This window comes from Brachionichthys hirsutus, unplaced genomic scaffold, assembly GCF_040956055.1.
Source record: "Brachionichthys hirsutus isolate HB-005 unplaced genomic scaffold, CSIRO-AGI_Bhir_v1 contig_1475, whole genome shotgun sequence".
NCBI classification, from domain to species: domain Eukaryota; kingdom Metazoa; phylum Chordata; class Actinopteri; order Lophiiformes; family Brachionichthyidae; genus Brachionichthys; species Brachionichthys hirsutus.
The window spans coordinates 1-25,000 of record NW_027180877.1 but is presented as its reverse complement, the minus strand read 5'-3'; the positions used below and the strand labels follow the sequence as shown (position 1 = coordinate 25,000).

Below are 25,000 nucleotides of genomic sequence, written 5' to 3'. Positions count from 1 at the left end.
CTTCCCTGAAGTGCTGTCGGAGTTCACTGACTTTCCACACGACAAGGAGTACAATGACAACCTGACTTTTTACCTGGTGTTGGCTCTGGCTGTAGTTTCCTTCCTCTTCATCACCTGTTTGGTGGTTATTATATCAGTGAAGATCTACAGGTGGAGACAGTCTCGCATCCTGTATCACTCCGGTCTCCCTGTCATTCCATATTATCCTCCACGTTACTCGGACACTTTGGGGACAGGGACTCTCCCACACGTGTACAATTACGAGGTGTGCAGGACGACTGACTCCAGAAAGAGTGACTGTAAGTTCGGCACAGCTGGTAGTCAGAACGTGCTGATAATGGACCCCAGTTCTACAGGAACGATGCAGCGGATACAGAGTGAAAAGAACATCCTGGATGAAGCAGACTCTCCTCGAGAGGTGAGCTGTTATATATATATATATATATTTTCCATCGTACACAATATATTTACTCGGAGCTTCGGTGTAATTTGCTTTGTTATTTAAATGTCTTACAGGTAGCAGATCCGTTTGTTGTTTTCTTTCAGAACGGACAGCTCTTCTTTATCTGGCTGCTCCACTACACTTTTCTCATAACTTGCTTTAAAAAAAGCATTTTTATTTTTCCGAATATTACTGTTTTCATAATCCTATCGACAAAAAAAATATATTAATAACAATAATAACAACAATAATTTTAATAATTGTTATTATTAATAGTAGTAGTACTATTATGCGTTATGTTGTCGGTTTCTATTGGAAATATATTAAGTATACTATAACAAACAGTCAGTTTAAAATGGAACTTTAATGTTGCAAATAGAAATAGTAATCATCTTGGTTTTGACTTACCTTTTTTTTTTAGATATTTTTCATTATTCAGCTCCATTTATTGTTCACATTTTGGACTCTAAGTGACGCTGTTGAACAAGAATAAAATGTTGGCTCACTCCCTCTGCCTTGCAGAACAGATATTTAGACGTCACATTGAAGTAGGATCCGCGCACTGTTCGGGAGAACACACCACGGAGAGAAAAGGCGTGTTTGATTTGTACCGGCTCGTGTATTTCGTGTTAACAAATAATATCTCGAAGACAGGATATTATTGAATCCAGACGGGAGGATTTTTGTTTCATTTTCCTTGGAATATATCTCTTTCTGACATGGCGTTTCAGCAGTCTCGCTGCAAATGGCTTTCGAATTTTGGAACCCATCTTTCAACGTCTCTTTTCTTTTTTTCTTTTTTTAATATCGTCGCTTGCCAGATCCGCTACTCCATACCAGAGGAGATGAAGAAGGGCTCTCATATCGGTAACGTAGCACAGGATCTTGGTTTGGATCTGAAAAGGCTTCGATCTGGTCGGGCTCGTATCGTGACGGGAGAAAACATCCAGTACGCCGAGCTGAAGACAGACAAAGGGATTCTGGTGGTGAAGGACAGAATAGACCGAGAGCAGCTTTGCGGAGACGTGACGCCGTGCAGCTTCAGCTTCGAAATTATTTTAGAAAACCCCATGGAGCTGCATCACATAACGATAGAAGTGTTAGACGTCAATGATCATCCTCCGATATTCAAAAAAGCTGATATTATGTTAGACATAAGCGAGTCGGCTAAACTTGGTGCGCGATTTGTGCTGGATAGCGCAGAGGATCCTGATGTTGGTTTAAATGGCCTGCAGAATTTAGTTTTATCCTCAAACAGTAATTTCGTTTTAAAGCAGCGCGTAAATCCTGACGGCAGTAAGTACGCAGAGATGGTGATTGATAAGCAGTTGGACAGAGAGGAGGTTCCCCGCCTCTCGTTAAAGCTCATCGCAGTAGACGGTGGTATTCCACCTAGATCTGGGACTGTTAATATACACATTCATGTTTTAGATGTTAATGACAATGCGCCAACTTTTACTCAGTCCGTCTATAAAGCAACGGTGATCGAAAATGCAGCAAAGGGAACAAATATCATTACTGTTAATGCCACAGACGCAGATAGAGGAACGAATGGTTACATCACGTATTCATTTTCAAACGTGAAGAGCAATGTAGCTGATTTGTTGTCCATAGATCAAGTGACCGGGGAATTGTCCGTCTCAGGCACAATAGATTTTGAAAGAGACAAAAAATATGAACTGAGAATCGATGCAAGAGATCAAGGAGGTTTGACAGATTCGAGTAAAGTCATAATCGACGTTACTGACGTAAACGACAACGCTCCTGTAATCAGCGTCATGTCGTTCACTAGTCCCGTGTCAGAAGATTCTCCTCCTGGTACAACTATCGGCATCATCAACGTGAAAGATCTGGATTCAGGCGATAACGGACAAGTGAACTGTAGAATAGAACAAAACGCACCGTTTAAAATTAAATCCAATCTGAGAAATTATTACACTTTAGTATCGGATGCTGGGTTAGATCGGGAACGTGTATCTGAATATAACATTACTGTAGTTGCGACAGATGCAGGAATCCCTCCTCTCTCAACAAAAATGATCTTTAATTTAAAGGTCTCCGATGTGAATGACAATGCTCCGGTGTTTTTACAAAATGAATTCAGCGCGTTCGTTGCAGAGAATAATTCTCCGGGTGTTTCTGTTCTCACCGTTAACGCTAGAGATCCTGATAAAAACCAAAATGCTCGTTTGTCATATATTCTGGAAGACGGGAAAATCGGCGAGTCTCTGATTTCTGAATATATTAATGTAAATGCAGAAAGCGGAGTGATACGCGCAGTGCGCTCTTTTGATTATGAGCAGATGAAACAGGTGGCGTTCGTCGTCAAAGCGCAGGATGGAGGCTCCCCTCCACTCAGTAGTAACGTCAGTGTGAAAATACTGATCCAGGACCAGAACGACAACCCTCCTCAGGTTCTGTACCCGGTCCAGACTGGAGGCTCTCTGGTGGCTGAGATGGTGCCTCGTTCAGCAGATGTGGGCTACCTGGTGAGCAAAGTGGTGGCTGTTGATGTGGACTCTGGACAGAATGCCTGGCTCTCCTATAAACTGCAGAAAGCCACAGACAGGGCGCTGTTTGAAGTGGGCTTACAGAATGGAGAAATCAGAACTATCCGCCAAGTGTCTGATAAAGATGCTGTGAAGCAAAGACTGGCTGTTATAGTGGAGGACAACGGGCAGCCCTCTCGTTCAGCTACAGTCATTGTTAACGTGGCGGTGGCGGACAGCTTCCCTGAAGTGCTGTCGGAGTTCACTGACTTTCCCCTCGACAAGGAGTACAATGACAACCTGACTTTTTACCTGGTGTTGGCTTTGGCTGTAGTTTCCTTCCTCTTCATCACGTGTTTGGTGGTTATTATATCAGTGAAGATCTACAGGTGGAGACAGTCTCGCATCCTGTATCACTCCGGTCTCCCTGTCATTCCATATTATCCTCCACGTTACTCGGACACTTTGGGGACAGGGACTCTCCCACACGTGTACAATTACGAGGTGTGCAGGACGACTGACTCCAGAAAGAGTGACTGTAAGTTCGGCACAGCTGGTAGTCAGAACGTGCTGATAATGGACCCCAGTTCTACAGGAACGATGCAGCGGATACAGAGTGAAAAGAGCATCCTGGCTGAAGCAGACTCTCCTCTCGAGGTGAGTTAAATAATTTAATGAAATCAGCCGTCCGTCATCGCTCAAGTGCGATCATATAGTTACTTGTCTGGTATGCCGTCCTTTCCAGAACATGGACAGCTCCTCATTCTGCATATACTCATGTGACGAATATTTATCAATTCAGAATCTTTAACATTTACATTTGTTCATTTTTATGTTCACTTCTCTCTATTAATATTTACTTTCTACTGTTTAAACAAGCACATTTTTGCTGACTTTGTTGTATTTCGTTTTTACGCAGGAGGCAACAATCTTTTATAGCGTCCGTGATATGCCGAATACAGCATATTATATTATATAATATTATATAATATTAATATTATATAATTATATAATATAATATAATATAATATAATATAATATAATATAATATAATATAATATAATATTATATTATTATATTATATTATATTATATTAACTGATTATATTTCATGTGCGTTGTTTCGCCGTGTGTTCTTGAACTTTCAGTAAATTGTGCCATTATTTTCATATCGCTCCTCTAGTTTGTTTATACTGCAATACTTGTGTTATTCACCTAATTGCACATTTTATATTTCATGACACAAAATAAGCTTCAGTGTAATTGGATTTGATATGAAATCTTTAAAGTAGCATTCAGAAGTTAATTGTCTTCTTCCAGCACCATGACGACAGGTCCTCTATATCCTGCTGCTCCTCGTAACTTTAAAAAAAAGAAGCAATTTTAATATTCCGAATATGACTGCTTTCATACTCCTACACCTACTTTTTAACGATGGTTGTTGTTGTTGTTTAACAACACACGTTCTGTTGTCGGTTTCTCCACTAATGGAAATGTGGTTTTATACTATTTCGTCCATTTAAAATGGAGCTTTGATGTTGCAGATATAAATTATTATTATAGATTTGATTTGAAGATGTTTTTCATTATTCAGCTCCATTTATTGTTCACATTTTGGACTCTAAGTGACGCTGTTGAACAAGAATAAAATGTTGGCTCACTCCCTCTGCCTTGCAGAACAGATATTTAGACGTCACATTGAAGTAGGATCCGCGCACTGTTCGGGAGAACACACCTCGGAGAGAAAAGGCGTGTTTGATTTGTACCGGCTCGTGTATTTCGTGTTAACAAATAATATCTCGAAGACAGGATATTATTGAATCCAGACGGGAAGATTTTTGTTTCATTTTCCTTGGAATATATCTCTTTCTGACATGGCGTTTCAGCAGTCTCGCTGCAAATGGCTTTCGAATTTTGGAACCCATCTTTCAACGTCTCTTTTCTTTTTTTATTCCTTTAATATCGTCGCTTGCCAGATCCGCTACTCCATACCAGAGGAGATGAAGAAGGGCTCTCATATCGGTAACGTAGCACAGGATCTTGGTTTGGATCTGAAAAGGCTTCGATCTGGTCGGGCCCGTATCGTGACGGGAGAAAACATCCAGTACGCCGAGCTGAAGACAGACAAAGGGGTTCTGGTGGTGAAGGACAGAATAGACCGAGAGCAGCTTTGCGGAGACGTGACGCCGTGCAGCTTCAGCTTCGAAATGATTCTAGAAAACCCAATCGAACTTCATCGCATCACTGTCGAAATTTTAGATTTAAACGATAATGCCCCTTTCTTTGCAAATAAAGACATCCACTTTGAAATGAGCGAATCTGCCACTCTTGGAGCAAAATTTCCCGTTGAAGGCGCAGTTGACCCTGACGTTGGATTAAATGCTTTGCAAAATTACATTTTATCTCCGAATAATTATTTCATTTTGAAACAACATGCAAATCCAGATGGCAGCAAATATGCTGAATTAGTGCTCCAGAAGCCGCTAGACAGGGAGGCTCAGCCCAAAGTGTATTTAAAATTAATAGCCGTCGACGGTGGAAACCCGCAGAGATCTGGAACGGTAGCTATACAAGTATCAGTTTTGGATGTAAACGATAATGCTCCCGTGTTCAATCAAACAGTTTACAGAGCAGCCGTCGTTGAAAATGCGCGTAAAGGGACGTATATTACTGCAGTTAACGCCACTGATTTAGACACTGGCAGTAACGCTGAAATTATATTTAGCTTTTCGAAAATTAAAGGAATCAAGGTTGATATGTTTAGTATCGATGAAAATACTGGAGTTATATCAGCTGCCGGATTTATAGATTTTGAAAAAGATAAAAAATACGAAATCAGATTAGAGGCAAGGGATCGAGGAGGATTGATTGGGACCAGTAAAGTTCTGATTGATGTTATTGATGTTAACGATAATACCCCCGTTATTAATATCATGTCATTTTCTTCGATTGTATCAGAAGATGCCCCTCTTGGCACAACGATCGCCGTGATTAACATTAAAGATGCAGATTCAGAGAAGAATGGAGAGATAAAATGTAACATAGACAAATCCCTCCCCTTTAAAATATTGTCGTCGTTAACAAATTATTATAATTTGGTGGCAGATCATCATTTTGATAGAGAGACCACTTCTGAATACGACATAACGGTAATCGCCACTGATTCAGGGACTCCTCCTCTTTCCAGTTCCGTAACATTACAGCTAAAAATCTCTGATATCAACGATAACATTCCAGTGTTCAACAAGCAGTCGTATTTTGCTTACCTCACAGAGAATAATTCACCTGGAATGTCAATCACCTCTGTGAGCGCGACAGACTCTGACTCGAATCAAAATGCAAGAATCTCTTATTTCCTGGAGGACATGCAAATCAGCGCTAGTGCAGTGTCTTACTATTTATCAATTAACTCTGAAACTGGGGTTTTACATGCAGAGCGTTCATTTGATTATGAGCAACTTAAAGAACTTAATTTTGTTGTGAAAGCGCAGGATGGAGGCTCCCCTCCACTCAGTAGTAACGTCAGTGTGAAAATACTGATCCAGGACCAGAACGACAACCCTCCTCAGGTTCTGTACCCGGTCCAGACTGGAGGCTCTCTGGTGGCTGAGATGGTGCCTCGTTCAGCAGATGTGGGCTACCTGGTGAGCAAAGTGGTGGCTGTTGATGTGGACTCTGGACAGAATGCCTGGCTCTCCTATAAACTGCAGAAAGCCACAGACAGGGCGCTGTTTGAAGTGGGCTTACAGAATGGAGAAATCAGAACTATCCGCCAAGTGTCTGATAAAGATGCTGTGAAGCAAAGACTGGCTGTTATAGTGGAGGACAACGGGCAGCCCTCTCGTTCAGCTACAGTCATTGTTAACGTGGCGGTGGCGGACAGCTTCCCTGAAGTGCTGTCGGAGTTCACTGACTTTCCACACGACAAGGAGTACAATGACAACCTGACTTTTTACCTGGTGTTGGCTTTGGCTGTAGTTTCCTTCCTCTTCATCACCTGTTTGGTGGTTATTATATCAGTGAAGATCTACAGGTGGAGACAGTCTCGCATCCTGTATCACTCCGGTCTCCCTGTCATTCCATATTATCCTCCACGTTACTCGGACACTTTGGGGACAGAGACTCTCCCACACGTGTACAATTACGAGGTGTGCAGGACGACTGACTCCAGAAAGAGTGACGTGAACTATGTGCACCCGAAAGGTCAAAGTTTAATCAGTGTGGAAGGAGATGGGACCGATACACCACAGATGGACACAGTTCTGTCTCGCACCTGTTCTCGAATGTCAACTTTGGTGAGTGAAAAGTTTTTTATTCTTTCTATTCATTGTTCTGGTATGGAAAGCAGGGATTGTCTGAGGCTGTGCAGTCTCTCAGTGTAACTATCCATGGTGCTGCAACTATCATGGTTTCCTATTGATGTCATTTTGTTACTGACTTGTCACAAAATACAAAGTATACATTTCTACATAATGAAACCACTTTGCCACAACTGGTTAACGATTAATCACTTAAATCAAATCATAATGACTGCATTTTTTAAATCCATTATACACGTACACATGCGTATAATTTTAATTCACAAAATCTAGTCATATAGTGATTAAATGGGGTGGCTTTCACAGTTTTACTTTTTCAAATGTCTCTGCAAGCAACATTGATGCTTCTGTTAAGCTTGTATGTTATGCTGCAAGGTGAACATATAAATTACTTGATTTGAAAAAGAAGAACAAAACACAGTCAACATTTCCAAGCCTTATTTTCTTTCGTTTATGGAATATAAAATGATAAATTGTAATCCATAAATCAACACATTTATTCAGACACTTTATTGGTTGATTTCAATCCCTTGTACTCACCTGTGTTATGTATTTTAGCTATGTATACGATTACAATGCATCTGTGACAAATCACAATGCATGAATTACAATAAAATTTGCTTTTAATCTCGACAGATATTGTCCTCTTAAAAATCACCCCTACACACGCTACCGTGGATGGTCACTGAGCGCCGCTGTTGATTCATCACTGAATAACTGTGTAATCCAGCAGAGCAGCGGTCCACCCCTTTAATGCATTACACTGTTTACTGCTGAGACAGAAGAAGGTCTGAACCTGAAGGGCTTACAGGGATTTTTATCGCGGATTTTCTAAACTGAAATCTATTGGAAATAACTAGATCAGCAGGATCAATAACTGCGTGGTTCGGATTCACGATGGATTATATGTGGATAAACGCTGGAAGAGGCCGATGGCAAGCGCTGCTCGTCGTTCTTTGTCTCTTCCAGCTGAGCGCAGTGACTGGACAGGCTCGGTATTCCGTACCGGAGGAGCAGGCGGAGGGATCTTTTGTCGGAAACATTGCCAGAGATTTAGGTTTGGATGTGGCGAGGCTCATATCAGGTAAAGCTCGTATCATTACAAAGGGAAGCCGTCAGTACGTGGATTTGAACCGAGACAAAGGAACTCTTGTTATTAAAGAACGAATCGACCGAGAGGAACTGTGTCGAAAGACGACGCCCTGCAGCTTCAGCTTCGAGGTCATTTTGGAAAATCCAATCCAGCTTTATCGCGTAACGGTGGAGGTAGTAGACATAAATGATAACAGCCCGTCGTTCCCAAAAGATGAAATCAGATTGAACATCGCTGAAAACGCTGCATCAGGAACGCTTTTCTCATTAGAGGCTGCGCAGGACCCTGACGTTGGTATGAATGAAATAAAAAAATATACACTTAAACCCACAGATTATTTCAAATTACAAGCACAGAGACAGAATGACGGAGGAACGTTTATAGAAATGGTTTTACAAAACCCGTTAGACCGAGAGAAGGAAGACTCTCACACGCTGGTGCTGATTGCGTCAGATGGAGGAGAGCCGCGCAGATCAGGGACGGTCCGCATTCATGTCACTGTGTTGGATATTAACGATAATGCACCGGTGTGTATTCAACCTGTTTATAAAGCCGATGTAAAGGAGAATTCCCCCAAAGGAACAGTCGTAACAGCCGTTGGTGCAAATGACGAGGATGAAGGTTTAAATGGAGAAGTAACTTATTCTATTGCTCATATCGCTCGAGAGGCGAAACAACTTTTTGAAATAAATGCTCGAACTGGAGAAATTAAAGTTGCAGGTAAATTAGATTTTGAAAATTACAAAACGTATCAGCTCAACGTTAAAGCCAGTGACCACGGCGGATACACAGATACGTGTAAAGTTATCATTCAGGTAATTGATGAGAATGACAACGTTCCTACAATACAGCTCATGTCATTATCTAACTCAATCTCAGAGGATTCTCCTCCAGGTACAACTATAGCTGTTGTTAATGTTGATGACGAAGACTCCGACCGCAACGGTGTGGTCACGTGTTCCATTAACGACGACGTCCCTTTTAAAATCGAGTCTTCGTTAACAGGATATTATACTGTAGTAACAGATAACCTGTTAGACAGAGAAAGTATTTCTGACTATAATATCACTATAACCGTCTCTGACCAAGGCTCTCCGCCTCTGTCCAGCAGCAAGAACATCACTGTCAAAGTGTCTGACGTGAACGATTGTCTGCCCAAATTTGACCAATCAGAATACAGTGTGACTGTTCCAGAGAACAACTCTCCTGGATATTCCGTGTTTACTCTCAGAGCTAGTGATGCAGACTCGGGCCAGAACGCTCGCGTTTCTTATTTTGCGCAAGACACAGAAATTAGCGGCGTTGCTGTTTCTTCCTTGGTTTCGGTGAACTCGGACAACGGCGTCATTCACGCCGTGAGGTCGTTTGATTATGAGCAAATCAAGTGGTTCGAATTTAACGTAACAGTTCGCGATGCTGGATCCCCTCCTCTGAGTTCAGTGGCCACTGTTAGGATACTGATCCAGGACCAGAACGACAACCCTCCTCAGGTTCTGTACCCGGTCCAGACTGGAGGCTCTCTGGTGGCTGAGATGGTGCCTCGTTCAGCAGATGTGGGCTACCTGGTGAGCAAAGTGGTGGCTGTTGATGTGGACTCTGGACAGAATGCCTGGCTCTCCTATAAACTGCAGAAAGCCACAGACAGGGCGCTGTTTGAAGTGGGCTTACAGAATGGAGAAATCAGAACTATCCGCCAAGTGTCTGATAAAGATGCTGTGAAGCAAAGACTGGCTGTTATAGTGGAGGACAACGGGCAGCCCTCTCGTTCAGCTACAGTCATTGTTAACGTGGCGGTGGCGGACAGCTTCCCTGAAGTGCTGTCAGAGTTCACTGACTTTCCACACGACAAGGAGTACAATGACAACCTGACTTTTTACCTGGTGTTGGCTTTGGCTGTAGTTTCCTTCCTCTTCATCACCTGTTTGGTGGTTATTATATCAGTGAAGATCTACAGGTGGAGACAGTCTCGCATCCTGTATCACTCCGGTCTCCCTGTCATTCCATATTATCCTCCACGTTACTCGGACACTTTGGGGACAGGGACTCTCCCACACGTGTACAATTACGAGGTGTGCAGGACGACTGATTCCAGAAAGAGTGGCGTGAAATATATGCAACCGATGACTCAAAGTTTAATCAGTGTGGATGGAGATGGGGCTGATACACCACAGGTGGAAAAACAACTGACAGCCAACTCTTCTCAAATGTCAACTCTGGTGAGTGAAATTATTATTATTTTTACCGATTTTATTTCTATTTTATTTGAAAGATTTTGCTGCATTGTTCAAATGTGGTACTCAGAGATGCTGTCCATGGTGCTGAAACTGTCACTTGTTCATACTGAGGTGTGTGTATTTTCATGAAAGAGCAGTTTTATTTTGGTCCCATTATAAATTGTTCATTGTAACAACTTACATAATCTTACAAAACAACATCACTTCGTATGAAGCACAGTGAGTGATTATTTTTGCATTGCTATTAGAAACACTACATCATGTTTTTTTATTGTTTTGCAAAAATCATCAAAATTCCAGTGTTCTTGAAGAGCAACAATTTACTGCAGCCGCTCTGATACAAACACATTTTGCGGCCACCTTAACTTTCACCACTTTTAATTTTGGTTTAGAAATTGAAATAAGTGTTTTATATTAATTAGAATATCCCCCTAAATATTTAATAAGCCATTATAATTCCATATTATACCGATTAAAGAGGTGGTCTTTATAAAGGTCGATGCCTTGATTTTTCTTAACTATATTTATCATTTCCATTTTTATTTGTTAATATTTATAACATTCTCTTGAATATTAGTTTAACTTTAACATATTATTTTACTTCACACGTTCATTAGTCTGTCATTATTTCTCTTTCAATAGATTAATAGCTTTATTAATTTAGAAAACAAAGTCCTTCCATTTTGGGAATTTAGGTTTCGTTAGAACAGCTCTATTATATGATAAGCTTGTCCAGCTTTACTACTCTCGTTACTTTTAATGCAGTATATTCCGTTATAGTTTAATTAAAGTGACTATATCCTCCAAGACAACAGTTGAGAGTTGTTGTTTTTTTAAAGTGTACATCACACACACATTACCGTGGATGGTCACCGAGCGCCGCTGTTGATTCATCACTGAATAACTGTCCAATCCAGTAGCGCAGCGGTCCACCCCTTTAATGCATTACACTGTTTACTGCTGAGACAAAAGAAGGTCTGAACCTGAAGGGCTTACAGGGATTTTTTATAGCGGATTTTCTAAACTGAAATCTATTGGAAATAACTCCATCAGCAGGATCAATAACTGCGTGGTTTGGATTCACAATGGATTGTATGTGGATAAACGCTGGAAGAGGCCGATGGCAAGCGCTGCTCGTCGTTCTTTGTCTCTTCCAGCTGAGCGCAGTGACTGGACAGGCTCGGTATTCCGTACCGGAGGAGCAGGCGGAGGGATCTTTTGTAGGAAACATTGCCAGAGATTTAGGTTTGGATGTGGCGAGGCTCATATCAGGTAAAGCTCGTATCATTACAAAGGGAAGCCGTCAGTACGTGGATTTGGACCGAGACAAAGGAACTCTTGTCATTAAAGAAAGAATCGACCGAGAGGAACTGTGTGGAAAGACGACGCCCTGCAGCTTCAGCTTTGAGGTCATTTTGGAAAATCCAATTCAGCTTTATCGCGTAACGGTGGAGGTGATAGACATAAATGATAACAGCCCGTCGTTCCCAAAAGATGAAATTAGATTGAACATTGTTGAAGCCGTTGCTTCGGGGACTCGTTTCTCTTTGATGAGCGGCAGCGATCCGGATGTTGGCATAAATGAAATAAAAAAATATACACTTAAACACTCGGATCATTTTATATTAGAAGTACAGAGACAGAATGACGGAGGAACGTTCATAGAAATGGTTTTACAAAACCCGTTAGACCGAGAGAAGGAAGACTCTCACACGCTGGTGCTGATTGCGTCAGACGGAGGAGAGCCGCGCAGATCAGGGACGGTCCGCATTCATGTCACTGTGTTAGATGCAAACGATAATGCACCGGTGTGTATTCAACCTGTTTATAAAGCAGATGTTAAGGAGAATTCCCCCAAAGGAACAGTCATAACAACTGTTGGTGCAACTGACGCGGATGAAGGACAGTACGGTGAAGTTTTATATTCACTTCCTCATCTCACCAAAGCTTCGCAACAGATTTTTGAATTAAATTCTACGACTGGAGAAATTAAAGTTGCAGGCAAATTAGATTTTGAAAAATCTAAAACGTATCAATTAAATGTGCAGGCGAGTGACCACGGCGGATACTCTGATACGTGTAAAGTAATCATTCAGGTAATTGATGAGAATGACAACGTTCCTACAATCCAGCTCATGTCATTATCTAACTCAATCTCAGAGGATTCTCCTCCAGGTACAACTATAGCTGTTGTTAATGTTGATGACAAAGACTCCGACCGCAACGGTGTGGTCACGTGTTCCATTAACGACGACGTCCCTTTTAAAATCGAGTCTTCGTTAACAGGATATTATACTGTAGTAACAGATAACCTGCTAGACAGAGAAAGTATTTCTGACTATAATATCACTATAACCGTCTCTGACCAAGGCTCTCCGCCTCTGTCCAGCAGCAAGAACATCACTGTCAAAGTGTCTGACGTGAACGATTGTCCGCCCAAATTTGACCAATCAGAATACAGTGTGACTGTTCCAGAGAACAACTCTCCTGGATATTCCGTGTTTACTCTCAGAGCGAGTGATGCAGACTCGGGCCAGAACGCTCGCGTTTCTTATTTTGCGCAAGACACAGAAATTAGCGGGGTTGCTGTTTCTTCCTTGATTTCTGTGAACTCGGACAATGGCGTCATTCACGCCGTGAGGTCGTTTGATTACGAGCAAATCAAGTGGTTCGAATTTAACGTAACAGTTCGCGATGCTGGATCCCCTCCTTTGACTTCAGTGGCCACTGTTAGGATACTGATCCAGGACCAGAACGACAACCCTCCTCAGGTTCTGTACCCGGTCCAGACTGGAGGCTCTCTGGTGGCTGAGATGGTGCCTCGTTCAGCAGATGTGGGCTACCTGGTGAGCAAAGTGGTGGCTGTTGATGTGGACTCTGGACAGAATGCCTGGCTCTCCTATAAACTGCAGAAAGCCACAGACAGGGCGCTGTTTGAAGTGGGCTTACAGAATGGAGAAATCAGAACTATCCGCCAAGTGTCTGATAAAGATGCTGTGAAGCAAAGACTGGCTGTTATAGTGGAGGACAACGGGCAGCCCTCTCGTTCAGCTACAGTCATTGTTAACGTGGCGGTGGCGGACAGCTTCCCTGAAGTGCTGTCGGAGTTCACTGACTTTCCACACGACAAGGAGTACAATGACAACTTGACTTTTTACCTGGTGTTGGCTTTGGCTGTAGTTTCCTTCCTCTTCATCACCTGTTTGGTGGTTATTATATCAGTGAAGATCTACAGGTGGAGACAGTCTCGCATCCTGTATCACTCCGGTCTCCCTGTCATTCCATATTATCCTCCACGTTATTCGGACACTTTGGGGACAGGGACTCTCCCACACGTGTACAATTACGAGGTGTGCAGGACGACTGACTCCAGAAAGAGTGGCGTGAAATATATGCAACCGATGACTCAAAGTTTAATCAGTGTGGATGGAGATGGGGCTGATACACCACAGGTGGAAAAACAACTGACAGGCAACTCTTCTCAAATGTCAACTCTGGTGAGTGAAATTATTATTATTATTCATCGATTTTCACTGATTTTATTTAGAAGTTTTTGTTTGATTGTTTGAATTTGGTACTCAGAGATGCTGTCCATGGTGCTGAAACTGTCACTGGCTCATACTGATGTTCCCTTCTTTATGTCTTTTCATGAAAGAGCAGTTTTATTTTGGTCCCATTATAAATTGTTCATTGTAACAACTTACATAATCTTACAAAACAACATCACTTCGTACGAAGCACAGTGAGTGATTATTTTTGCATTGCTATTAGAAACACTACATCATGTTTTTTTATTGTTTTGCAAAAATCATCAAAATTCCAGTGTTCTTGAAGAGCAACAATTTACTGCAGCCGCTCTGATAGAAACACATTTTGCGGCCACCTTCACTTTCACCACTTTTAATTTTGGTTTAGAAATTGAAATAAGTCTTTTATATTAATTAGAATATCCCCCTAAATATTTAATAAGCCATTATAATTCCATATTATACCGATCAAAGAGGTGGTCTTTATAAAGGTCGATGCCTTGATTTTTCTTAACTATATTTATCATTTCCATTTTTATTTGTTAATATTTATAACATTCTCTTGAATATTAGTTTAACTTTAACATATTATTTTACTTCACACGTTCATTAGTCTGTCATTATTTCTCTTTCAATAGATTAATAGCTTTATTAATTTAGAAAACAAAGTCCTTCCATTTTGGGAATTTAGGTTTCGTTAGAACAGCTCTATTATATGATAAGCTTGTCCAGCTTTACTACTCTCGTTACTTTTAATGCAGTATATTCCGTTATAGTTTAATTAAAGTGACTATATCCTCCAAGACAACAGTTGAGAGTTGTTGTTTTTTTAAAGTGTACATCACACACACATTACCGTGGATGGTCTCTGAGCGCCGCTGTTGATTCATCACTGAATAACTGTCCAATCCAGTAGCGCAGCGGTCCACCCCTTTAATGCATTACACTGTTTACTGCTGAGACAGAAGAAGGTCTGAACCTGAAGGGCTTACAGGGATTTTTTATCGTGGATTTTCTAAACTGAAATATATTGGAAATAACTCCATCAGCAGGATCAATAACTGCGTGGTTTGGATTCACGATGGATTGTATGTGGATAAACGCTGGAAGAGGCCGATGGCAAGCGCTGCTCGTCGTTCTTTGTCTCTTCCAGCTGAGCGCAGTGACTGGACAGGCTCGGTATTCCGTACCGGAGGAGCAGGCGGAGGGATCTTTTGTCGGAAACATTGCCAGAGATTTAGGTTTGGATGTGGCGAGGCTCATATCAGGTAAAGCTCGTATCATTACAAAGGGAAGCCGCCAGTACGTGGATTTGAACCGAGACAAAGGAACTCTTGTTATTAAAGAACGAATCGACCGAGAGGAACTGTGTCGAAAGACGACGCCCTGCAGCTTCAGCTTCGAGGTCATTTTGGAAAATCCAATCCAGCTTTATCGCGTAACAGTGGAGGTGATAGACATAAATGATAACAGCCCGTCGTTCCCAAAAGATGAAATTGGATTGAACATTGTTGAAACCGTTGCTTCGGGGACTCGTTTCTCAGTCGACACGGCGCATGATCCGGATGTTGGTATTAATGATATTAAAAAATATACACTTAAGCACTCGGATCATTTTATATTAGAAGTACAGAGACAGAATGACGGAGGAACGTTCATAGAAATGGTTTTACAAAACCCGTTAGACCGAGAGAAGGAAGACTCTCACACGCTGGTGCTGATTGCGTCAGACGGAGGAGAGCCGCGCAGATCAGGGACAGTCCGCATTCATGTCACTGTGTTAGATGCAAACGATAATGCACCGGTGTGTATTCAACCTGTTTATAAAGCAGATGTTAAGGAGAATTCCCCCAAAGGAACAGTCGTAACAACTGTTGGTGCAAATGACGCGGATATTGGAGTAAATGGTGATATATCTTATTCAATTACTGATATCACTCGAGGGACGATGCCGCTGTTTGAAATAAATTCCAAGAGTGGAGAAATTAAAGTTGTCGGTAAATTAGATTTTGAAAATTATAAAACTTATCAGATCAACGTTAAAGCCAGTGACCACGGCGGATACACAGATACGTGTAAAGTAATCATTCAGGTAATTGATGAGAATGACAACGTTCCTACAATACAGCTCATGTCATTATCTAACTCAATCTCAGAGGATTCTCCTCCAGGCACAACTATAGCTGTTGTTAATGTTGATGACGAAGACTCCGACCGCAACGGTGTGGTCACATGTTCCATTAACAACGACGTCCCTTTTAAAATCGAGTCTTCGTTAACAGGATATTATACTGTAGTAACAGATAACCTGTTAGACAGAGAAAGTATTTCTCACTATAATATCACTATAACCGTCTCTGACCAAGGCTCTCCGCCTCTGTCCAGCAGCAAGAACATCACTGTCAAAGTGTCTGACGTGAAAGATTGTCCGCCCAAATTTGACCAATCAGAATACAGTGTGACTGTTCCAGAGAACAACTCTCCTGGATATTCCGTGTTTACTCTCAGAGCTAGTGATGCAGACTCGGGCCAGAACGCTCGCGTTTCTTATTTTGCGCAAGAGACAGAAACTAGCGGGGTTGCTGTTTCTTCCTTGGTTTCGGTGAACTCGGACAACGGCGTCATTCACGCCGTGAGGTCGTTTGATTACGAGCAAATCAAGTGGTTCGAATTTAACGTAACAGTTCGCGATGCTGGATCCCCTCCTCTGAGTTCAGTGGCCACTGTTAAGATACTGATCCAGGACCAGAACGACAACCCTCCTCAGGTTCTGTACCCGGTCCAGACTGGAGGCTCTCTGGTGGCTGAGATGGTGCCTCGTTCTGCAGATGTGGGCTACCTGGTGAGCAAAGTGGTGGCTGTTGATGTGGACTCTGGACAGAATGCCTGGCTCTCCTATAAACTGCAGAAAGCCACAGACAGGGCGCTGTTTGAAGTGGGCTTACAGAATGGAGAAATCAGAACTATCCGCCAAGTGTCTGATAAAGATGCTGTGAAGCAAAGACTGGCTGTTATAGTGGAGGACAACGGGCAGCCCTCTCGTTCAGCTACAGTCATTGTTAACGTGGCGGTGGCGGACAGCTTCCCTGAAGTGCTGTCGGAGTTCACTGACTTTCCACACGACAAGGAGTACAATGACAACCTGACTTTTTACCTGGTGTTGGCTTTGGCTGTAGTTTCCTTCCTCTTCATCACGTGTTTGGTGGTTATTATATCAGTGAAGATCTACAGGTGGAGACAGTCTCGCATCCTGTATCACTCCGGTCTCCCTGTCATTCCATATTATCCTCCACGTTACTCGGACACTTTGGGGACAGGGACTCTCCCACACGTGTACAATTACGAGGTGTGCAGGACGACTGACTCCAGAAAGAGTGACGTGAACTATGTGCACCCGAAAGGTCAAAGTTTAATCAGTGTGGATGGAGATGGGACTGATACACCACAGGTGGACACAGTTCTATCACGTACCTGTTCTCGAATGTCAACTTTGGTGAGTGAAAAGTTTTTTATTCTCTCTATTCATTGTTCTGGTATGGAAAGCAGGGATTGTCTGAGGCTGTGCAGTCTCTCAGTGTAACTATCCATGGTGCTGCAACTATCATGGTTTCCTATTGATGTCATTTTGTTACTGACTTGTCACAAAATACAAAGTATACTTTTCTACATAATGAAACCACTTTGCCACAACTGGTTAACGATTAGTCACTTAAATCAAATCATAATGACTGCATTTTTTTAATCCATTATACATGTACACATGCGTATCAATTTAATTCACAAAATCTAGTCATATAGTGATTAAATGGGGTGGCTTTCACAGTTTTACTTTTTCAAATGTCCCTGCAAGCAACATTGATGCTTCTGTTAAGCTTGTATGTTATGCTGCAAGGTGAACATATAAATTACTTGATTTGAAAAAAAAGAACAAAAAACAGCCAACATTTCCAAGCCTTATTTTCTTTCGTTTATGGAATATAAAATGATAAATTGTAATCCATAAATCAGCACATTTATTCAGACACTTTATTGGTTGATTTCAATCCCTTGTACTCGCCTGTGTTATGTATTTTAGCTATGTATACGATTACAATGCATCTGTGACAAATCACAATGCATGAATTATAATACAATTGGCTTTTAATCTCGACAGATATTGTCCTCTTAAAAATCACCCCTACACACATTACCGTGGATGGTCACCGAGCGCCGCTGTTGATTCATCACTGAATAACTGTGTAATCCAGCAGAGCAGCGGTCCACCCCTTTAATGCATTACACTGTTTACTGCTGAGACAGAAGAAGGTCTGAACCTGAAGGGCTTACAGGGATTTTTATCGCGGATTTTCTAAACTGAAATCTATTGGAAATAACTCCATCAGCAGGATCAATAACTTCGTGGTTTGGATTCACGATGGATTATATGTGGATAAACGCTGGAAGAGGCCGATGGCAAGCGCTGCTCGTCGTTCTTTGTCTCTTCCAGCTGAGGGCAGTGGCTGGACAGGCTCGGTATTCCGTACCGGAGGAGCAGGCGGAGGGATCTTTTGTCGGAAACATTGCCAGAGATTTAGGTTTGAATGTGGCGAGGCTCATATCAGGTAAAGCTCGTATCATTACAAAGGGAAGCCGTCAATACGTGGATTTGAACCGAGACAAAGGAACTCTTGTTATTAAAGAACGAATCGACCGAGAGGAACTGTGTCGAAAGACGACGCCCTGCAGCTTCAGCTTCGAGGTCATTTTGGAAAATCCTATCCAGCTTTATCGCGTAACAGTGGAGGTGATAGACATAAATGATAACAGCCCGTTGTTCCCAAAAGATGAAATCAGATTGAAGATTGTTGAAACCGTTGCTTCGGGGACTCGTTTCTCTTTGATGAGCGGCAACGATCCGGATGTTGGCATAAATGAAATAAAAAAATATACACTTAAACACTCAGATCATTTTATATTAGAAGTACAGAGACAGAATGACGGAGGAACGTTTATCGAAATGGTTTTACAAAACCCGTTAGACCGAGAGAAGGAAGACTCTCACACGCTGGTGCTGATTGCGTCAGACGGAGGAGAGCCGCGCAGATCAGGGACGGTCCGCATTCATGTCACTGTGTTAGATGCAAACGATAATGCACCGGTGTGTATTCAACCTGTTTATAAAGCAGATGTTAAGGAGAATTCCCCCAAAGGAACAGTCGTAACAACTGTTGGTGCAACTGACGTGGATATTGGAGTAAATGGTGAAGTTTTATATTCACTTCCTCATCTCACCAAAGCTTCGCAACAGATTTTTGAATTAAATTCTGCGACTGGAGAAATTAAAGTTGCAGGTAAATTAAATTTTGAAAATTATAAAACGTATCAATTAAATGTGCAGGCGAGTGACCACGGCGGATACACAGATACGTGTAAAGTAATCATTCAGGTAATTGATGAGAATGACAACATTCCTACAATACAGCTCATGTCATTATCTAACTCAATCTCAGAGGATTCTCCTCCAGGTACAACTATAGCTGTTGTTAATGTTGATGACGAAGACTCCGACCGCAACGGTGTGGTCACGTGTTCCATTAACGACGACGTCCCTTTTAAAATCGAGTCTTCGTTAACAGGATATTATACTGTAGTAACAGATAACCTGTTAGACAGAGAAAGTATTTCTCACTATAATATCACTATAACCGTCTCTGACCAAGGCTCTCCGCCTCTGTCCAGCAGCAAGAACATCACTGTCAAAGTCTCTGACGTGAACGACTGTCCGCCCAAATTTGACCAATCAGAATACAGTGTGACTGTTCCAGAGAACAACTCTCCTGGATATTCCGTGTTTACTCTCAGAGCTAGTGATGCAGACTCGGGCCAGAACGCTCGCGTTTCTTATTTTGCGCAAGACACAGAAATTAGCGGGGTTGCTGTTTCTTCCTTGGTTTCGGTGAACTCGGACAACGGCGTCATTCACGCCGTGAGGTCGTTTGATTACGAGCAAATCAAGTGGTTCGAATTTAACGTAACAGTTCGCGATGCTGGATCCCCTCCTTTGACTTCAGTGGCCACTGTTAGGATACTGATCCAGGACCAGAACGACAACCCTCCTCAGGTTCTGTACCCGGTCCAGACTGGAGGCTCTCTGGTGGCTGAGATGGTGCCTCGTTCAGCAGATGTGGGCTACCTGGTGAGCAAAGTGGTGGCTGTTGATGTGGACTCTGGACAGAATGCCTGGCTCTCCTATAAACTGCAGAAAGCCACAGACAGGGCGCTGTTTGAAGTGGGCTTACAGAATGGAGAAATCAGAACTATCCGCCAAGTGTCTGATAAAGATGCTGTGAAGCAAAGACTGGCTGTTATAGTGGAGGACAACGGGCAGCCCTCTCGTTCAGCTACAGTCATTGTTAACGTGGCGGTGGCGGACAGCTTCCCTGAAGTGCTGTCGGAGTTCACTGACTTTCCACACGACAAGGAGTACAATGACAACCTGACTTTTTACCTGGTGTTGGCTTTGGCTGTAGTTTCCTTCCTCTTCATCACCTGTTTGGTGGTTATTATATCAGTGAAGATCTACAGGTGGAGACAGTCTCGCATCCTGTATCACTCCGGTCTCCCTGTCATTCCATATTATCCTCCACGTTACTCGGACACTTTGGGGACAGGGACTCTCCCACACGTGTACAATTACGAGGTGTGCAGGACGACTGACTCCAGAAAGAGTGACTGTAAGTTCGGCACAGCTGGTAGTCAGAACGTGCTGATAATGGACCCCAGTTCTACAGGAACGATGCAGCGGATTCAGAGTGAAAAGAACATCCTGGATGAACCAGACTCTCCTCTAGAGGTGAGTTATATGTTTATAATTCTTACCAATCCAAAGGTGCATTTGCTTGTATTTTCTTCGTACCGAAATGACTGTAGTATCCGTGCGTGTGTCACTTCCTGATCGGTGAGAATCTTCAGCACCGCTCATGGTGGACAGCTCTTCCAGCTTGCTCTGAGCATTTCACCACAGTGAGAATAAATATAGCACCCTGCAAACTGAATTCGTTGTAACACTGTTCCTTTTTGCCATCTTATTTATTTATTTATTCGTTTATTTAACAGGGACAGCGCACATTAATAAACATTTATGTAAATGTGCCAGAATTAGCCAAAAGGCTATTTTTCATCTGTTGTCCCTGGACAGAGATTCCAAGGCCCCCAAATATACACATATGAAATAAAATTAATAAGAATACAGATATAAAATAACCACATAATTAAAAACTATATCAAATAAATCAATTTCAAGTAACAGTAAAACATAATGTATATTAGGTGTGATGTTAATGTGAGTTACATTTGTGGTTGATATTATAAGAAAGCGTTCACCTATTTACCTTCATTCCGTTAATAATATTTTTATTTACTCGTAAAATGAAATCCATTACATAATGGATTTTTTTAATAATGGCTGTGCTTTATCTTTTGTTCCACATTATCAGTTATTTTTATTTTAATCCTCTTGAGAAAAAAAATGGTGTTGTTCCTTTTTTAATTTTAATACAATCTTAGCGTGTATATATTTATGAAACATGCGTCATCGATACGTCGTTCGTTACATACACATAGTATTTCGATTGACAGATGATTTTGTCCCCCTCATAATAACGCCTGTTATATTCATAGAGGACAGTATGGGTCGCTGTTGGTCTTTAATGCACTTCCAGAGCCCTTAAAATGATCGGATGCCTCCCGTGCTTCTCTTAGTGTACAGCGGACAGCAGGATATTCGGTCGTCATTTTCTCTAGCGATTTTACATTCATTTATTCGATCTTGATCATAAACACCGAAGGACAATACAGGATACGCGGTCTTCTTTTTTGCAACATCTCTTTTTTTTGTGGATTAGGGTGCAACGCATTATAGGAACATGCCTTTTACGGGGAACAAACCCAGGATTAATTGGCAAGTACGGGCCTTCGTCCTTGCTTTTCTTTTTGACGCAGCAGGCTGTCAGATCCGCTACTCTGTTCAAGAGGAGATGAGGAGGGGCTCTTTTGTTGGAAATGTAGCTGAAGATTTAGGCATCGACGCGAGACGACTGAAATCAGGTGATGCCCGGATTGTTAGCGGCGATAGCAGCGAGTATATCAGGCTGGACGCAGACAAAGGGATTCTTGTGGTCGCAGAAAGGATAGATAGAGAGCTGCTGTGCGGGCAGACGTCACCCTGTAGCTTGAATTTTGAAATGATTATGACGAATCCGATGCAATTACATAGCCTGGTAGTGGAGGTGTTAGACGTAAATGATAACGCGCCTGTGTTTCACGAGAAAGAAGTGCGTGTTGAGATCCTAGAATCTGCAATCATCGGAACAGAAATATTACAAGAGAGTGCGACCGACCCTGACGTCGGCATCAATGCTTTACAAGGCTATACGTTACACCCAACTACGCATTTTAATATAAAGGTTCTCTCCAGCCCAAATGGCCTTAAATATGCGCAGCTGTATCTTTCCAATGCGTTAGATCGCGAGGCGGAGGAGAAGCTGCTTCTCGTGCTTACTGCTGTGGACGGCGGCGACCCACAGAAATCGGGGACGCTAAAAATACACGTGACCGTGCGAGACACAAATGACAATGCTCCAGTTTTTACGCAATCAAATTTCAAAGCATCCGTCAAAGAAAACGCTCCAAAAGGAACGTTAGTTGTGATCTTGAGTGCCACAGACGCAGATGAAGGGATGAACGGCCTCGTCAGCTACCACTTTAACCGCATGTCCGGTGGCGTCGCTGAGCTATTTAGTCTGGATGAAAATAGTGGGCATTTAACTGTCAGCGGTGAGATTGATTATGAGGAGAATAAAATATACGAGATTGGTGTTCAGGCCAAGGATCAAGGTGGACAAAGCACATCAACGAAGGTGATCGTTGACGTAATGGATGTTAACGATAACGCACCTGTAATAACTCTGACCTCGTTTTCCAGCGTGATCCCTGAGGATTCTCCCAGTGGAACTACTGTTGCTATCATAAACGTTAAAGATGTAGATTCAGGCAAAAACGGAAAAGTGGACTGTTCGGTCAACGGCAACATCCCGTTTGCAATCCAGTCATCTCTGAAGAATTACTACACCCTGGTGACGAGCGGGTTTCTTGACAGAGAGCGTAGCCCTGATTATAAAATCACATTCACGGCTGTGGATGAAGGCAGTCCTCCACTTTTGACTAACAAGACAATAATACTTCGCTTATCCGACGTCAACGATAATGCCCCTGTATTTGAACAGAGCTTTTATGAAGCTAATATTATGGAGAATAACTCCCCAGGACGATCCGTGTTTTCAGTGAAAGCACACGACTCTGATACCGGACAGAACGCACGTGTGTCTTACCTGCTTGTTGACACTCAGTTAAATGGCAGCCCCATATCCACTTACGTTTCTGTCAATGCAGAAAGTGGTGTAATACAGGCCAGTCGATCATTCGACTTTGAACAAATCAAAACTTTAAATATTATAATAAAAGGCCAAGATGGCGGTTCCTCACCTTTAAGCAGCAACGTCACAGTTAAAATAGATATTCAAGATCAGAACGACAACCCTCCTCAGGTTCTGTACCCGGTCCAGACTGGAGGCTCTCTGGTGGCTGAGATGGTGCCTCGTTCAGCAGATGTGGGCTACCTGGTGAGCAAAGTGGTGGCTGTTGATGTGGACTCTGGACAGAATGCCTGGCTCTCCTACAAACTGCAGAAAGCCACAGACAGGGCGCTGTTTGAAGTGGGCTTACAGAATGGAGAAATCAGAACTATCCGCCAAGTGTCTGATAAAGATGCTGTGAAGCAAAGACTGGCTGTTATAGTGGAGGACAATGGGCAGCCCTCTCGTTCAGCTACAGTCATTGTTAACGTGGCGGTGGCGGACAGCTTCCCTGAAGTGCTGTCAGAGTTCACTGACTTTCCACACGACAAGGAGTACAATGACAACCTGACTTTTTACCTGGTGTTGGCTTTGGCTGTAGTTTCCTTCCTCTTCATCACCTGTTTGGTGGTTATTATATCAGTGAAGATCTACAGGTGGAGACAGTCTCGCATCCTGTATCACTCCGGTCTCCCTGTGATTCCATATTATCCTCCACGTTACTCGGACACTTTGGGGACAGGGACTCTCCCACACGTGTACAATTACGAGGTGTGCAGGACGACTGACTCCAGAAAGAGTGACTGTAAGTTCGGCAGAGCTGGTCAGAACGTGCTGATAATGGACCCCAGTTCTACAGGAACGATGCAGCGGATACAGAGTGAAAAGAGCATCCTGGATGAAGCAGACTCTCCTCTAGAGGTGAGGCTTTTAACATATTTAATCAATAACCAACTGCAGTTATCTTACTGTTTATTTATTGGTGTGTGACCTTTATGAACTTTTGGATTATATTTAACTTTCAACCATTAAGGTATTTTCAGCAACACAGGGCAGGGATATTTCCACTGTTCAAAGGTTGACCATCCTGTTTGATTTAAATGAGCCTATATGACAGAGAGGCTTCATTGAAAAGTTGCTTCTTGTGTGTGCGTCATGCAGGTTTCACCGCTGCATCAACCAGTAATCAAAGCTGAGTTATTCATCCCAGTCAGGTAAATAATGTGAGCAGAGACTACCAATTTGTTTGCATTATATTTACTACAGTACTGGAAACATTTTCACAACCCATGTATCTTCTGGACTTCAACCAAAATAACATTTTTCAGTCAGAAATATCTAGTGGAAATTATTATTTTGGTGATCTAGCTCTGTATTATTAGCAGAGCATTTTCCAGGTCTGGAGATCAGCATCAAACATATGAATGAGACAAAGCATCCTAAAATACATCATTACTAGAAGATTTTTGTTTGAAGGCATGGATGACATTTAATATCGATTGAGT

At 42.3% G+C, this 25,000-nt stretch overlaps 5 protein-coding genes across 5 annotated transcripts; all 5 read left to right on the top strand.

The window, feature by feature from the left end:
* The first annotated feature begins 1,161 nt into the window (after nucleotides 1-1,161).
* LOC137916839 (protocadherin beta-11-like) lies at nucleotides 1,162-7,900 on the top strand. Its single transcript, XM_068759805.1, has 4 exons — nucleotides 1,162-3,588; nucleotides 4,907-5,175; nucleotides 6,463-7,225; nucleotides 7,886-7,900. Exons 1-4 carry the CDS (start codon nucleotides 1,162-1,164, stop codon nucleotides 7,898-7,900), a joined length of 3,474 nt encoding a protein of 1,157 aa, XP_068615906.1.
* A 246-nt stretch (nucleotides 7,901-8,146) lies between these two features.
* On the top strand, nucleotides 8,147-14,179 carry LOC137916838 (uncharacterized). The gene is made up of 3 exons (XM_068759804.1): nucleotides 8,147-10,558; nucleotides 11,734-14,073; nucleotides 14,159-14,179. The coding sequence occupies exons 1-3, from the start codon at nucleotides 8,147-8,149 to the stop codon at nucleotides 14,177-14,179; spliced, it is 4,773 nt and encodes a 1,590-aa protein (XP_068615905.1).
* Nucleotides 14,180-15,184: 1,005 nt separating this feature from the next.
* Nucleotides 15,185-17,683, top strand: LOC137916837 (protocadherin gamma-A10-like). Its single transcript, XM_068759803.1, has one exon. It carries the CDS (start codon nucleotides 15,185-15,187, stop codon nucleotides 17,681-17,683), a length of 2,499 nt encoding a protein of 832 aa, XP_068615904.1.
* Nucleotides 17,684-18,517: 834 nt separating this feature from the next.
* Nucleotides 18,518-21,885, top strand: LOC137916836 (protocadherin gamma-A10-like). The gene is made up of 2 exons (XM_068759802.1): nucleotides 18,518-20,935; nucleotides 21,844-21,885. Exons 1-2 carry the CDS (start codon nucleotides 18,518-18,520, stop codon nucleotides 21,883-21,885), a joined length of 2,460 nt encoding a protein of 819 aa, XP_068615903.1.
* Nucleotides 21,886-22,007: 122 nt separating this feature from the next.
* Nucleotides 22,008-24,416, top strand: LOC137916835 (protocadherin gamma-A2-like; the record flags this gene model as incomplete). Its single annotated transcript, XM_068759800.1, has 1 exon — nucleotides 22,008-24,416. A coding segment is annotated over exon 1 (2,409 nt), but the record flags the coding sequence as incomplete, so codon positions are not given.
* Nucleotides 24,417-25,000: the final 584 nt, after the last annotated feature.

Bases quoted from the DNA above. Each gene is read 5' to 3' on its own strand.
- LOC137916839 (XM_068759805.1), top strand. From the start codon at position 1,162: ATGGCGTTTCAGCAGTCTCGCTGCAAATGGCTTTCGAATTTTGGAACC. The intron at 3,589-4,906 runs GTGAGTTAAATA...GTCGCTTGCCAG, and splicing joins AAGCAGACTCTCCTCTCGAG to ATCCGCTACTCCATACCAGA. The intron at 5,176-6,462 runs TGTCGAAATTTT...CGTCAGTGTGAA, and splicing joins ATCGAACTTCATCGCATCAC to AATACTGATCCAGGACCAGA.
- LOC137916838 (XM_068759804.1), top strand. From the start codon at position 8,147: ATGGATTATATGTGGATAAACGCTGGAAGAGGCCGATGGCAAGCGCTG. The intron at 10,559-11,733 runs GTGAGTGAAATT...TGTCTCTTCCAG, and splicing joins CTTCTCAAATGTCAACTCTG to CTGAGCGCAGTGACTGGACA. The intron at 14,074-14,158 runs GTGAGTGAAATT...TTTGGTACTCAG, and splicing joins CTTCTCAAATGTCAACTCTG to AGATGCTGTCCATGGTGCTG.
- LOC137916837 (XM_068759803.1), top strand. From the start codon at position 15,185: ATGGATTGTATGTGGATAAACGCTGGAAGAGGCCGATGGCAAGCGCTG.
- LOC137916836 (XM_068759802.1), top strand. From the start codon at position 18,518: ATGGATTATATGTGGATAAACGCTGGAAGAGGCCGATGGCAAGCGCTG. The intron at 20,936-21,843 runs GTGAGTTATATG...TGCTTCTCTTAG, and splicing joins AACCAGACTCTCCTCTAGAG to TGTACAGCGGACAGCAGGAT.